General features: G+C 43.9%; 2 protein-coding genes across 2 annotated transcripts in view; one reads left to right on the top strand and one right to left on the bottom strand.

Annotated features, from left to right (window-relative positions):
• The first annotated feature begins 3,569 nt into the window (after positions 1-3,569).
• Positions 3,570-4,121, top strand: LOC132550275 (guanine nucleotide exchange factor subunit RIC1-like). The gene has a single exon (XM_060214322.1). It carries the CDS (start codon positions 3,570-3,572, stop codon positions 4,119-4,121), a length of 552 nt encoding a protein of 183 aa, XP_060070305.1.
• A 9,963-nt stretch (positions 4,122-14,084) lies between these two features.
• The window catches only part of LOC132550274 (transcription elongation factor SPT5-like), a 61,467-nt gene continuing 59,208 nt past the window's right edge, over positions 14,085-16,343 (bottom strand). Inside the window, exon 24 of the mRNA XM_060214321.1 lies at positions 14,085-15,573. Within this exon, the coding sequence (XP_060070304.1) occupies positions 15,439-15,573 (135 nt within the window). The 3' untranslated portion in view covers positions 14,085-15,438. The remainder of the gene's footprint in view (positions 15,574-16,343) is intronic.

Here is a 16,343-nt window from a genome sequence, read left to right as displayed (position 1 = left end):
ATCTGTACATCTAAATATCATCTGTACATCGTCTAAATATCATCTGTACATCGTCTAAATATCATCTGTACATGGTCTAAATATCATCTGTACATCTAAATGTCATCTGTACATCTAAATATCATCTACACATTTTCTAGATATCATTTGTGTAATGTCTAAATATCATCTGTACATGGTCTAAATGTCATCTGTACATTTAAATATCATCTGTACATTGTCTAAATATCATCTGTACATCGTCTAAATATCATCTGTACATCGTCTAAATATCATCTGTACATCGTCTAAAGATCTAAAATTGTATTCTGGATTTTTTCATGTAGAGCCATGAATAGTAATTAATCCTGTACACACAAATAGTGTACAATTATAACAACAATTTATGTAATCTCAGGGTTGAGACCTTGATGATCATTCTCAGGCTGAATATACACATCCAATCTTGTTAAACATTTCTGTGGTCAGCACAAAGCTACCATGACAAATTTTAAGAGACCTATTTCATGGACAAGATGTTAAACACTTAATTGTCGTGTGATACTGTACACAAACTTAAATGAACATTTCATAAGAAATTATTTTCAGTGTATAGAACCATTCTATGGTATGTAAAATGAAGGCTAGATTCATGTGATGTCCACTTCCTCCTGCAGCAACTTTTGATAGAGTTGATGTTTAGCTCAATATTCATCAGGTAGAAATGGGATGATAACCATACTTTTATTGTACGAACGTTTTGTAAATGTGATTGGTTTTTCAGCAGCAGAAAACCAATACCTCTCATTCAAAGAAAAAAGTTTGTAATATGTGATTGTAATCTAGATATTTCACACACAACCGATGATTGTAATATGTGATTGTGATCTAGATATTTCAGACAGAACCTATGATTGTAATGTGTAATTGTAATCTAGATATTTCACACACAACCTATGATTGTAATGTGTAATTGTAATCTAGATATTTCACACACAACCTATGATTGTAATATATAATTGTAATCTAGATATTTCACACACAACCTATGATTGTAATGTGTAATTGTAATCTAGATATTTCAGACAGAACCTATGATTGTAATGTGTAATTGTGATCTAGATATTTCACACACAACCTATGATTGTAATGTGTAATTGTGATCTAGATATTTCACACACAACCTATGATTGTAATGTGTAATTGTAATCTAGATATTTCAAACAGAAGTAGACTGTGTAGTGAAAGTAGGAGGCTGGCCTGCCGTGTACATGTAGTCGTGTAAGGAACATTATTACAGAACTGGATTGGTGTAGGCGGCCAAATGATCAAAGTAGCTGGTCAAATTGGCCGGCGACTGGCTTTTATGGAAAACCCTGAAGTCTTAAGACTTAAATAGACATTTCATTTAGAACCAAGCTCCTCATTGTACTGGTGGTGAATCGCAGTATCTATGTTCTTCATAACAATTTAAATTTGTATTCAGTTGAGTTCAGCACAATAATGTTATTTTTGTCATCCTCATCCTTATGTTATTTGTGAAGGTGTAAACACCATTTAAATTTGTTATCACAGAATTATGTTTTCAAGTTGAAAGTGCTACATTTTTTGTTTTTTTGTTTTCTGGTTCATTGCAGTAAAACACTGCTGCGACCCTTGTATGGTGTCATGTGATTCTGTGTATTTTACATGTGTTCTGGGATAAGTTCTCTTGATACACTACACAGGACCACATATTTTTGTTTACACAGGACCACATATTTTTGTTTACACAGGACCACACATTTTTGTTTACACAGGAACATATGTTTTTGTTTACACAGGACCACATGTTTTTGTTTAAACTGGACCTTGTGTTTTTGTTTACACAGATATAACAATGAGGGGGTAGGACTGAAAATTTATAATGCTGACGGTGTTGTCTTTCGGGAGAGGGACTGTTTAGTTTTTCTTTGCTGAAACAATCTCTCAAGTAAAAAAGACAGGAGGCAGTTTTAGAATAACGATAGTGTAAGAGATGATACATAGAAATGGTATTACAGAAAATGTTTCTAGCAAGTTCAACTACAGGGACCAGATATAGAAAAACAACTGCAGTGACCAGATATAGAAAAACAACTGCAGTGACCAGATATAGAAAAGCAGACTTTTTCAGTAAGGATGTGATTTGTATTATCATTTCACTGAGAGGAAATGTCAAAACAAAACTTGTTTACATAAAAAGTGTGTTGGTTGTATTATGTACTGTATCTGTTAATCATAGTAAGGTTTTCATACTTATCAGTCACAGTCAGTATTGAACATTTTCCTACATCAGTTTTTGTGCGAGTGTTGATTCTCTACTTCTGATATATATGCCAGTAAAATATCAGAGTGAAATCTCTCTTTTACATGTCCACGAAATGACATTATGTGGAGTGTATTTTATATATACATACATGCTAACCTTGCGATATTTATCGTTATTGAATATTATAGTTATTTATATGCGTTCACTGCCATTGTGTTTATATCCCCACCATCATGTGTTCAAAACAAAATCGGGTACAAATTTCTGTAGTTATCTGGAAGTCCGTAAGAATATTGTTTTTGTTGTTAAATATACTTTTGTGACGGTAACTGTCTGTCTTACAGTTGTTACATTATTTTTTCTCTCTCCTTCAAACACAAAGCTACATGATTAAGATTAGAACAGCATGTAACAATTTAACCTAGAATTTTAGAACTTGTAACAATTGCCAGGGCAGAATGATGTTGCCTCCATCATTGTCTGACCCTTTATACAGGGCTTTAGCCAGAATTTATATATTTAACAGAAATGTCTAGAATCTAAGGAATTATTTGCTGTAAACAAACTGGTTGATAAGCCAGCTTAATGCCTGATGTAAATTTACAAAATGTTTGCTTTTTTTCATGGAGTTTCACATTAATTTCTAAACCTACACAAGCTATGCAAAGACTTTGGTAACAGGGAGAGATTTTTTTTATAAAATCTTTGAATATAAAAGCTGTGTTTGTTTTGTGTTTGAATGTTTTGTCGCATTAACTGCCGATTTCTCTGTAATCACTTTCTGACTACTCTATGCAAACCCCGTATACCAGTTGCTATGACAACTAACATGGTCAGGATGTTGTAATGCCTAATACCCTCTTTCTACATCACAACTTCTGCATAATAACTTGAGTTCCCTTGGACCAATCAAACTCGTCCTTATCAAACTCATCCTTATCATACTCCTTATCAGGGCAGTTTGCAGGGGATTGCTTTTTGTGATTTAAAAGGATAAGCCACTAACTCGAAACTTCTTTCACAAATTTGACCTCAATGACCTTACATCTGAGTCAAGGTCATTTATTTTCCTTGAACAAACTCTTAAAAATATCAGATTCAGAACCCATTTTGTGAATTTAACAAAGTTGGCCGCTGTCAACTTATGTAAATGTTGGTCAGGGACGATTTCTTGGCATAATGATGTTTGGCGTCATCACAGGAATCTATCAGTAAAATCTGGTAACCCTCCATCAACCTTTCCATCTGATGGAAAGACTCTTAATCCACCAGTCAATCAGATGGACAGACTCCCCATCACATGGACAGACCCTTCACCCACCAGTCCATCAGATGGACTGACCCTTCATCCACCAGTCCATCAGATGGACAGACCCTCCAACCACCAGTCCATCACATGGACAGACTCTCCAACACATGGACAGACCCTCCATCCACCAGTCCATCAGATGGACAGACCCTCCATCCACCAGTCCATCACATAGATAGACCCTTCATCGACCAGTCCATCACATGGACAGACCCTTCATCGACCAGTCCATCACATGGACAGACCCCCCATCACATGGACAGACCCTCCATCCACCAGTCCGTCACATGGACAGACCCTCCATCAACCAGTCCATCACATGGACAGACCCTCCATCACATGGACAGACCCTCCAACACATGGACAGATCCTCCATCCACCAGTCCATCAGATGGACAGACCCTCCATCCACCAGTTCATCACATGGACAGACCCTTCATCGACCAGTCCATCACATGGGCAGACCCTCCATCCACCAGTCCATCACATGGACAGACCCTCCAACACATGGACAGACCCTCCATCCACCAGTCCATCAGATAGGCAGACCCTCAATCACATGGACAGACCTTCCATCCGCCAGTCTATCACATGGACAGACCCTCCATCACATTAATATTTTAGCTTTGTGTTGGAGATAACTATTTGGGCAGTCTCGAATCTGTGTCTACGCATAAAAAAATAGATTTACAGGCAGTGAAATATTCATAGTGTTTACATGTGGTCATGTTATGAAGGATTTCTGAGTTGGAATTTGCTGAAATGTAAGTACTTTGTTACCATGACAGTGTTGTTGATTTTAAGATTGGTGTTTAGAATTAAATTTCTTCTAGAAAGTTGTAGTGTTAGGTTGGAATTAGCAGTATTTTTGCATTTTTAGCATTTTTTCAGTAGGTAACCATGACAATCAAATGTCAGAAATCAGAGGAAATTTTTGATTTACACAAATTTAATCTTCTATCAATGCGATTGTTATGTAGTTTAAAAATATATTCTAAAAGGATAAAGAAACGCAGGGTTAACTTTAAACCAGAATTTCATTTCAGTAATAATTACCTCAACTTTAGTATGCAAATATGGTACCTACACCCATCTTTGTATCCCAAAAACAAAAGATTAAAAAATCCCGCCCTCCCTAGGACCATGAGCCTTCACGTCATGAACATAGAGTTATCTCCCTTCCTCTTATCTTTAAGGCTACCGGAGCGGGCGGACGTGCTATATTCAGCTGAGTGCCTTCCTTTTCTTTCTAGCTTAAGTCTAGCTTATAGCCGAGTATTTATATATCGGCTTATTGCTTTAACCCATCGTTAACTGTAACAGTCTTTTGCAGACGTTTATTTTGTTAATATATCCTGCTTTTAGGCCTTTATTCGGCCTTTGTTCGGCCATTTGCTATACTCCACGCACCGAGCGTGTATCCACGTGTTTTGCGCTGTTTGGTTTTTCGTGAAGTTTTTTCACTTTTTATCGGTCTTATTATTTATTCGACCGTATATTTTGCTTAGCTTTTTTTACGTTTCGTTAGCTTTTGCTTTCGTTCGTATTTGTTTGTTGGAGTTGTGTTTTTTCACTCCATTTATTTTTGTTACGTTTATTTGTATTAATAACTGTTGTTATTTGATTATATATTTCGTAACAATTATGGATTCAGGGCTGCGTCGTGGTTCGGCACATGGGTGTTCTCACTTCTACGGAGAGCAGGACCCACATGATGCCTGTCCCTTATGCCGGCCTTGCAGCGAGGCCTCACCGTGCGAACTTTGTTTGCACGCCGGGTCCGCTGTAAAGGTTCCCCTACCCAGGTTTTCTACCCCCGGCCCTGAGCCAAGGGGTGAGGTTGTCACTGCTGGGGGTGTTCTCACACTGAGCTCCGCCCTCGAGCAGGGGGTGGCTCCCCCTGTCCAGGCGCGTCCTGGTATGGGGGGGGAGCAACCCGACCCTGACTCGGCGAAGTCTAGGGTCGAATCGGCCGGTAGCTCCCGACAGCCGGCGGTGCTACCGTCGGAAAGGGACTTCCGGTCACAGGTCTCTGAGTCTTTCAGGGACCTCGGCACGCCAGGTGGCGTCGTTGGTGGGGGCCGCCCTGACGCCGGACCGGTACCCTCGGGTATGGGGTCAGGGGTCACTGACTTTTTGTCAGGGTTGTCAGTGGCTACGGGGATTAGTGACACTGAGTTCACTAATCCTAGTGTCAGTGCGGGGCCTGGGTTCCTACCCTCACAGGTCTCTGGATCTGGGGCTTTTCGCTCTAGTCCAGATTTTCCGGTGCAGGGTTTCCCAGGGGGTTTCCCCCAGGGATTTGGGGCCCCAGGTCAGGCTTCCGGTTTCCGGTCGCCTTTTCCCCTGGGCTCGAGGTGTAGGGGTGCCTGCGGGCACTCAATCCCGGGCCGCCCAGGCCAACCTGCGGATGGTCATGGGTACCAACAGTTACCCAGCGGTTACGGGCTCGGCCCGTACATGGCTGGGTTTCCACCTGGTGGGAGTGGAGGTTCACCCTGGTCCTTTGGACAGGGTGTCCAGCCCCAGGCTCAGGCAGACCAATTTGGCCAGTTCTGGGGTTACTCCCAGCCCGCGGGACTGTTCCCATTCCCTCAGGGGTTTGGGTTCAACCCCATGGGTCTTCCTTCATGGAACCCTTGGGGTATGGTCTCTCCCTCTAGGAGACGTTTTAGCAGTGCTGAATCCCCCCAACGCTCTACTACTTCGGGGGCCGTTTCGGCCGGTCCTAAAAAGGTTCGCCGGACCTTTAGGACTTCCGCCTCCCGCGCGGACTCGACGGTCTCCTGTCCTCAGGGGTTGGCTTCTAAGCCTACAGCTTCGGCTGTTAGACGTTCTACATCTAAACGCCGTATAGAGGAGTCCCCCTCTCCAGAGAGGTCTCCTCTGGCGGCCCCTGTTCCTCCCAGGGCGACTTCTGTCGCTAGCGAGGAGGAGATGGACGCTGAGGGCGTGGGCTTGGCAGAGGATGACGATGTTATCCATCTGTCTCCTGGGTGCTCGGCGATTGATCCTTCTGAGTCATCGGCAGATGACCCTTCCGACCAGGAGGGTTCCCAGGAGGTAGGGGGCTCCGAGATTGCTGAAACCGAGGCTCAGCATGTTCTTTCGGGGATGCGGGCCCTACGGGCCGACATTTCTCGGATTCTCGGAGCGGAGGTATGCCCACCCCCTTCTGCATCGTCAGTGCCCGAGTCCACCACCCTTCTAGGTTCTTTGGTGGCTCCTCGGGCTTCCGTTCATACTGATCGGACTCTGCCAGAAGGCACCATTGTGTCTTCGGCTCTGGCCACCGCCCGGGCACGGGTTTTGGAGAAGAATTCTTCATCTACCCGCACCCCAGGGTTTGCCGGTCTGCAGCTCGGTGTTGGCGATTTGTCAGAGGCTTCTACCGCTGACTACGCTACACATGACGGGCAACTGGCCCCTCAACCAGCAAAGCTGGAGTCGAGGGAGGGAGTTGGCTGCCTGGCCCGGCAAATCGGTGGACCAGGTGGTGCTCGATGCTAGAGAGCACCACAGGATGGAGAGGATGTTGCGCCTTTCCATCCAAGTTCTGTCTTACATAGACTTCCTGACTGTGAGTCTATACAAGGTATCCGACTTGCCTGAGGGTCGGGTACCAGAGACGGAACAGGCCGACATTCAGGACAGGCTTACAGCTGCCCTGAACGCGGCGTTGAAGGCATCGGCGGCCTTACAGGTCTCCCTGCTCGCCAATGTCGTGTTGGCTAGGCGATTTTCAATCTTAAAAAATCGCTCAGTCGAGGAACCTTATCTTTCCCGTCTATTGACTTCCCCCTTCACTGGCTCTACCCTGTTCGGGGGAGCTCTCCCTTCTGTCCAGAAGGAGGACTCGATTGCCTCAGCACTCTTGGTGAAGAGGTTTCGTTCCGAGAAGGCCAGCGCCTCGCAGGGGTCAGCGCCTCCCAAGAAGAGGGCTAAGTTTTCGGCTGGGCAGGCGTCTACCCAACCCAAATCGCAGCCACACTTCAAGGGCAATAAGGGGAAAGGTAAGAAGGGTAAGAAACCTCCTGGGGGCAAGAAGAAGGGCTCCTGACTCTTTCTTCTTCTTGACCGAGACAGAACAGGGGTCTGGCGGGGTGGACGGCGGTCCTCCCGTTCAGGTCTCTTCTCCCGCAGGCTCAGGCTCCGGATGGGCGGACGAATCTCTGTTTTGGCAGGGACTCGATCTGCCCCAGCCGGAGCTTCCTGTGGGCGGGCGTCTCTCCGCTTTCCTGTCCCAGTGGCAGGAAATTACGGAGGACGCGTGGACGTTGTCGGTGGTCAAGGAGGGTCTAGGTATTCCCCTTCTTCGGGATCCGCCTCTTACCGCCCAGCCGATCTTCTTTCCTCCTCCGGGGGATTTGGAGAAGGCTCGGGCGATCCAGGAGGAAGTAAGGACCTTGCTTGCCAAGGGCATGGTAGAGGAGATTCCTATGTCGGAAATCACTCCCGGCTTCTACTCCCGAATGTTTCTCGTTCGGAAGAAGTCCGGAGAGTGGCGCCCGATCATAGATCTCAGTGCCTTCAACAGGCACGTAGATTCTCCTCACTTCAAGATGGAGACCCCACGGGGCATCATGGCCTCCGTGAGGGACGGGATGTGAGCAACTTCAGTAGATCTGAAGGATGCCTATTTCCATATCCCCATCAAGAAGTCGGCACGGAAGTTCCTCCGTTTCACGTGCAACGGCAAGGTCTTCCAATTCCGGGCCATGCCCTTCGGGCTGACGACAGCTCCCTTGGTGTTCACCAAACTGCTGCAGGTAGTCGTGGGATTCCTTCACTCTCGCGGAATAGACGTCCACATCTATTTCGACGACTCCCTCATACTTCACAGGGTGAGGGAATCGTTAGTGAAGGATACCCGGCTGGTCCTGAAAGTCTTGCTCAGAGTCGGCTTCATTCCTTCCAGAGAGAAGTCAGAGGTTTCCCCATCTCAGGACTTTGTCTTCCTGGGGAATCGTTTCGATACGGTTCTGGGCATAGCCCTACCACCGGTGGAGAAGTTTGAGAAGGCCAGGGCTCTAGCTCTGTCCTTCATCGAACGGTCGCAGGTCCAGGTGCGTTGGTTCCTCAGTTTTCTGGGGTATCTCAACGCCCTGGCAGATGTGGTCCCCCGAGGGAGACTTCACATCAGACCTCTCCAGATGTTCCTCCTGTCCAACTGGGTTCCGTCATCCAGGAAGTGGGAGGCCTGGATAACTCTCACTCAGTCGGTCAGGGAGTTCGCTCGCTGGTGGACCATTCGGGAGAATGTTCTCCGCGGGGTTCCTCTGACAAAGCCTGTCCCCTCTATGACCCTGTTCACGGATGCTTCCATGACAGGATGGGGAGCTTACCTCGACGGCCATTGTCGCTCGGGGGAGTGGTCTGGGGATCAGCTCTCGGAGCACATCAACGTGCTCGACATGAGGGCAGTTCTTTTGGCACTACAATCCTTTTGGGGATTCCTGCAGTCCAAGGCCATTTGTGTGGCTACCGACAACACTACAGTTGTCGCGTATCTGGAGAGACAAGGGGCACCAGGTCTCACGTCCTGTGTGCCCTCTCCATCCGCATCCTTCTTCTCTGTCAGGAAATGCAATTGTCCATTTCGGTCAAGCATCTTCCGGGCAGGTTGAATGTGTTGGCGGATACCCTCTCCAGGCGCCGCCAACCGGTGTTGACGGAATGGCAGCTGTGTCCCTCGGTCTTCCGGGGAATTTGTCAGGTGTGGGACAGGCCTTTGATAGATCTGTTTGCCACTTCTCTGAACAATCAGCTGCCAACCTTTGTCTCTCCGGTCCCAGATCCGAAGGCTTGGGCTGTGGACGGGATGCATGCTTATGCATTCCCTCCCTTCAACCTGGTGGGCAGGGTGCTTCAGAAAATCAGGGAGCATCACTGCTCCTTACTTCTGATAGTCCCCCTGTGGCCGAGGCAGCCTTGGTTTCCGGAGCTCTTGTCGTTTCTGGTGGAGGAGCCACTGGCTCTCCCCACCAGACCGAATCTCCTGCGTCAGCCTCGGTCCAGGACGACACACTATCGACCAGAGATCCTCCACTTTCACGCGTGGAGGCTATCTCTGGAAGCCTCGCCAAGGCAGGCTTTTCTCGAGAGGTGTCAGATCGCATCGCGCGATCTATCAGGGCTTCCTCTTCTGCCGTCTACCAGTCCAGATGGAAGATCTTCTGTGATTGGTGTGTCGGCAGGGAGGTTGATCCATTCGAAGCCTCTGTTCAGCTGATTGCGGATTTCCTACTCTCTCTGTTTAGGGACCGCAATCTGGCACCTGGCACTATTGCTGGCTATAGGACAGCAATTGCCAGTGTCTTGGCTTTTTACGGCAGGAAGGAGATAGGTTCTTCCTCATGTCTTTCTGCCCTAATCAGAGGCTTCGCTTTGGATAGACCCAGAGTTCGGCAGCTGGCCCCACAGTGGAATTTAGCCTTGGTGCTAGATTCCCTGACGAGGTCACCTTATGAGCCTATGGAGTCTGCCTCTTTAAGTTTCTAACTTTCAAGACAGTCTTCCTTTTGGCTCTGGCCTCTGGACGTAGGAGGAGTGAAGTGCACGCCCTGTCGTCACTTCCTTCCTGCCTTCGTTGGTCCAGAGGCTACGCTGCCGTTACTCTTCTAACTGATCCTTCGTTCCTTGCGAAGAATCAGGTCCCGGGGTTCTCGCCCGATCCCATCAAGATTCCGGCTTTGACTAGCTTGGAGGAGAGGGATAGATTGCTTTGTCCCTGTAGGGCTCTTAGCTTTTATCTTGATAAAACCAGGGGGGCGGGGCTCCAGATCCCGTCTGTTTTTGCCTATCAAACAGGGACAGCGAGACATCTCCTCCCAGTCGGTGTCTAGGTGGGTATGCCAGGTCATTAAGTATGCTTATGAGCACTCTGATGACCAGGCTCGGGCGAGGGTGAGTGCGGGCTCATGAGGTAAGGGCCCTCGCTGTGTCCTGGGCCCTTCTTAATGGGTCCTCCTTTCAGGAGGTCATGTCTGCTGCCTTCTGGCGGGGCAGGGATACGTTTACAGATTTTTATCTGAGATCCCTGGCTTCTCACTCAGAAGGTTTGTATTCTTTGGGACCTCTGGTGGTTGCACAGTCTGTGGCTGTGCCCCCCACCCCCCCCCGTTAGCCCTGGGGCTTGTCTGTTCCGTTCGGTGGCACGTGGGTTACCTGCTCGGTCACGGGGAGGTTGCCCCTCCTTCTTCTATGCACTCTGTCCCCCCTCCCTACCATGTTCAGTTGTGCTAGATGGGCTGCCTGGCTGCTAGTCACCACTACGGTAAGACGAATTGGCATACTAAAGTTATGGTAATTATTACTGAAATGAAATTGAGGTTTTTTAATGTAAAACCAATTTTCATGAGGTAATACTTACCATAACTTTATAGAGTCCCACCCTATCCTCCCCTCTTCCTATCTGCCTGACTGCCCCTCTGCGGGTGCCCCATAAAGGCTAAGAGGAAGGGAGATAACTCTATGTTCATGACGTGAAGGCTCATGGTCGTAGGGAGGGCGGGATTTTTTAATCTTTTGTTTTTGGGATACAAAGATGGGTGTAGGTACCATATTTGCATACTAAAGTTATGGTAAGTATTACCTCATGAAAATTGGTTTTACATTAAAAAACCTCAGATTAAGTATGATATCGGGCTTCCTTTAAAACGAAATATTGTATACTTACAGATAAATTAAATCTTAAAATTTTCCAAAGTCTGGATTTTGCATCTGACAATAGGTTTAGAGGTACTAACGATTAAATTGAATGGACCCATAGGATTTTAAAATTGAAATTGAATTGAGTCATCAATATCTTGTGTGTCCGCCGTTTGCTGTGGTCACGGCCCTTATTCTTCTGGTCATAGAGTTCATGAGAGCATTAATCCGTCTTATGGGGATGTTGTCCCACTCTTCAATCAGAGCTCTGGTCAACTGCTCTCAAGTAGCAGGGGTTGGCTGGCGCTTTCGAACCTGTCTATCCAACTGGTCCCAAAGATGCACGATCGGGGACAAATCAGGGCTATATGGCGGCCAATCTAGTGGTTGAATGTTGTTGTTGGCCAGAAAGACTTTGCAAATTCTTGCTACGTGTTGCCTAGCATTATCCTGCTGGAGGGTTAGATTATGCTGCTGTAAGAATGGGATAACATGGGGTCGGAGGATCTCATCTCTATACTTAGCTGCTGTTAAATTGCCATCAATAACAACCAATTGTGATTTTAACCCGTGTGAGATTCCTCCCCACACCATTACTGAACCGCCCCCAAACCTATCCCTCTCTACAACGCAAGCGTCCGTAACAGAATCGAGACTTGTCCGTGAAGAAAACTTGTCTCCACTGCCTCAGTGGAAACCGTCGTAGAGCATGTGCAGCGACCCAGGCCATACGACGCTGACGTCGAGCAGGGGTAAGGTGTGGACCTACGTAGGGGCGACATGCTCTTACACCAACTTCTCGTAATCGATTCCTTACAGTTTTTGAACTTATAGGACGCCCATGATTTCCACGAACATTAAGTGCACTCTCAACGGCAGTAAGGCGCCGATTACACACATGAGAGACGACGATATAGCGATCCTGACGTTGTGACGTTGCGCGTGGACATCCTGACCTAGGTCGATCGGCCAATCGCCCAGTTTCCCGAAGACGTCTTACAAGACGTTCTATGGTGGAAACATTAACACCAAAGTGCCTAGCAACCTGATTTTGCAGCTGTCCCTGCATCAGCATCTGAATGGCCTGACCCCTCTGAACTTCTGTGAGTCATGCCATTCTTAAAACGAATCAAATTCTCAATTAATTTTAGGGAAGCAGTTGGTCTGTATAAAGACTAACGAAGAGTGACTTGACCAACGCTGCATGAGACCAGAACAACACGGTGCACGAGATTCTTGTTTTTTCCTTCCTCCATTTACCAGAGCTGCGCACTGTACTGTGACTAAATTTTCGATACATGACAAGGTGTAATATGACCTAATTACTCAATCCACAAAGTTTTACTTTATTTGGAGAACGTGTTTTCAAAATATCGGAATAAATATTACCCTGCGTTTCTTTATCCTTTCAGTATATATACATGTAATGATGTATTTTTCATAACCAATCTGCTATACCTGTATATCTCAAACATGACAAATAATTTCAGGAAAAATGCAAATTAACGGTTTCCCGCTACCTTATAGCACATCAAAAAATTAATCTATTTAAAATGTGCTTTTACTATGATAAAGTTTAATCCTATTCATAATTGCTATAAATACATAAAAAACACAATGAAACTTGTCCATAATGATTTTGTTTTAATTTCATCTGGGGTGCATAAAGGGAGGTAACTTGGGTGCTCTTGTGGGTGAGCTGTTTTCAAAAGGCTTGGTATCAGTTGGAAAACTGTTCTACAGTAGGTAAAAGGTATAAAATAAGTCAGTAATGACCTTAGAATGTATTTAGACTGGATTTCTAGCAATTCCAATAGTTTAATGTGTGGTATCCATGGTAACTAAGAAAGAAAGTATGAGTTTTTAAATTTTGGATAAATTCTGTTTTGATGATTTTTACTCAATAATGTGTGTGTATTTCTCAAAGACTGGGCAAACAATCATGTTAATATTGTCATAAAATTACATTTCCATAGTTACAGCTGTGAAAAATACTATTTTTCTTACAATATTGTAATGTCATAGGGTTTCTGATAATCACACTTGAAGGGTGGGGGGCAGTAAGCATTGGTGTTTGTTATGTCATACACATGACATTTAAGAATATCTAATGTCATATCACTGTTAATTACTTTCGAGAAATGTGTCAGATGCTAATTTGAAGTTTTTGTGGGATTTCTAGCCTTCACTATGGCATCACAGTGCATTGGTGAAGCCATCATTAGCAATTGATGACGTCATAGTACTGATGACATCAGCCGTTACCATGACATCATAATATCAGACTTTATATATGTAGTATCAATCTGCTTTTCAGTTAGCTAAATTCACAGAAGCACAAATTACTCGATTCAGTTTCAACTGTAACTTTATTCAAGTAAACTTGACTTATTGAGGTTTTAATTTTTCAAATAACCTCTCTTTCTTCCTAATTTGAGTGCAGGATTGGTCAAAACACACACTGCGGGAAAATCATTACTACTTGATAGCTATTCGAGATACAAAGTAAATGATATATCGATTTGTTCGTCTGATTATTTTCTAGACACTCAGAGGGATTTTAATGAAGTGATGTTGTGGTGTAACATCACTACTCTTGGCCTTCAGATGAGTTTATAAAACAAACGAACAGTGTATGATGTTTTAACAAGTGACAGAACTGAACTATTTTCACACCACATGTCCGAGATATTACAAAAAAAGAAATTTTGATATCTACTACATTGGTTTCACTACTTTATGATATTTGAGATGTCATCTGAAGTTAGTCATCTGGGCAGGAGGTATTTTTGAGAGAATGATGGAAATACACTGGAAGTTGTATACTTGCAATTGTACAGAGAACAAAACAGGAAACTGGCTTAAAAGTTTAATTTAAGCAACATCATAGTACAATCAACGTTCTTTACATTATAAAACTGAAGATCAAGTAACAGTAATCTAATATCAAGTAAAATAAAGAATCCTTTTGTTACGTTGGGTTTGATGAGACTCCACGATACACAGTCACCAAACATATACAAGATTATACTCAAGGTCTTTTTCATGTCAAGGTTGATTTGTTGTAAAAATAGCTGTATTTAACTTGACAGGGAAAAATCTCAAAATTGCTACCACAAGAAATTAAGTCAAGAATACTGCCATCGCAAATTTTTCTCGATTCAAATTTAAAAAAAAAACACAAGTACACCTGAACATTAAGAGATTTCAGAATATAGAGGCAAAACCAGAAAGCCACAGATTGTACTGTCACTTGAGGGAAAAAACTTGTCAAGAAACATTTAACAATGAAAATGAAGGAAAGCTATCTCCATTTTCAAACTTCAATGACCCCATTGCTCCAAACTAAAGGAAAATGTTAGCACATTTGTATTCTCAAAATTTGTACAAAAGACGACTTTCTTCCTGGACAGCTTGACCTAACCATGCTGACCATCTTAAATAAAACTGACTGCCTGTACACACAGGACCTAACAATGCTGACCATCTTCAATAAAACTGACTGCCTGTACACACAGGACCTAACCATGCTGACCATCTTCAATAAAACTGACTGCCTGTACACACAGGACCTAACCATGCTGACCATCTTCAATAAAACTGACTGCCTGTAAACACAGGACCTAACCATGCTGACCATCTTCAATAAAACTGACTGCCTGTAAACACAGGACCTAACCATGCTGACCATCTTCAATAAAACTGACTGCCTGGATCATCCCTATGTGTAACTGATAATGCAGCTTCCTAATTACAAACTTTCCAGTAAATAATTGTTTTAAGATAAAAACATGATTGGCAATGTAAGTGTATCGTTTAGTCCTTAACCATGGGTTGTCTCACTCTAATCTGATTAAGACCTCCCTCCCCGTCCATGAATTACCTCCCCTCTCTCGTTCAGTAATACCATTTACCAAACAACATTGTGTTCCTAAAGACCAAGTTTTGTAAATTTATTTGTAACTGCATCTTTTCCAAGCCAATATGGTAATATCTGACATTGTCTCCTCATGAAAATAAATTTCAGTTGACACTCATTTCTGACCATCCATGCATGCACTTTGTGAAATGTTAGTCTTGCTTTAATTTTCATTGACAAACCACTTTAAAATTGTCTGTCAATGCTTGCGCTCGTTAAAACTTTTTTAGAGCCACTAAAGTCAATGTCGAGTGTTGAAGTGAGTGTTGTAATGAATGAATTGTCCTCTGTTTATGTCATTTTACATAAAAACCGTATAGGTAACATTTTGATCTCCCCGTGGTCCGTCTTTATCACACCCTCACCACCATCAATACTAAGCAGTGTTCCAGTCAGCTCTCGCTCCTCGCTCAGAATCACCTTCGCCTGGAAAAACACCATCATAGTAAACCTAGTCAGTTTAGGGGAATTTCAAACACGATTTTTTTTTTTTATAATAACAAAAATATTCTGTCTATTGATAGTTTGGGCACTTTCTTTCCTTGTTTCACTCATAACTTTAATTGTTTGAAAACATTGTGACATTGTAGGTGTGCAAAAATATTGATAGGGAAATTGGCATCGCAGCAATCACATCATGTGGTCACATCAACAGTAAATGTTATGAATAGCTGTAATGATCACGATCGTAAAAACCTGATACCACCAAATTATAAATATACATGTAAATAAGACTGATGCTGTCATTATGTCTAGCTGTGCTGTGTTCACCCCAGCTAACACAACTTGAGGCCCCAATTCTGTATTATAAGTGATCTATACTGACGGAGCATGGAATGTTATGGCATGTGTATTATCAATATTTCAAACAGACTTTTGTCTTTCCCGATCACTAAAGCTCTGTCTTATTAGGCTACATTTTACACACTTCGTCTTAATGTTGGCTCTTTTGGTAAAAACCCTTATTTATTCTTACCAGCCAAATTTTGTTAGATTTGAACAAATTTTTGTTTTCTGGTCAGATTTTACTGAAGATACACAATCACAGTGAGCCTTAGTAACACTTGAGAATACATGAAGCTAGATTTGTTCCCGGAGGAAGTTATGTCATTCAAATTATTGACAACAGCAATTAACAGAGACTAAACAGTAAATCTTCACTCAAGAGTTGATAACAAGACCAAGCTGAGCACAAA

Source organism: Ylistrum balloti, unplaced genomic scaffold (assembly GCF_031769215.1).
Source record: "Ylistrum balloti isolate Yb309-2 unplaced genomic scaffold, AGI_CSIRO_Ybal_v1 Utg370116, whole genome shotgun sequence".
NCBI lineage: Eukaryota > Metazoa > Mollusca > Bivalvia > Pectinida > Pectinidae > Ylistrum > Ylistrum balloti.
Note: the sequence above shows the minus strand (reverse complement) of the source record. Positions and strands in the feature narration are given on the sequence as shown.

What these genes read in the sequence shown, in the direction of transcription:
- LOC132550275 (XM_060214322.1), top strand. Translation starts at nt 3,570, where the DNA reads ATGGACAGACCCTTCACCCACCAGTCCATCAGATGGACTGACCCTTCA.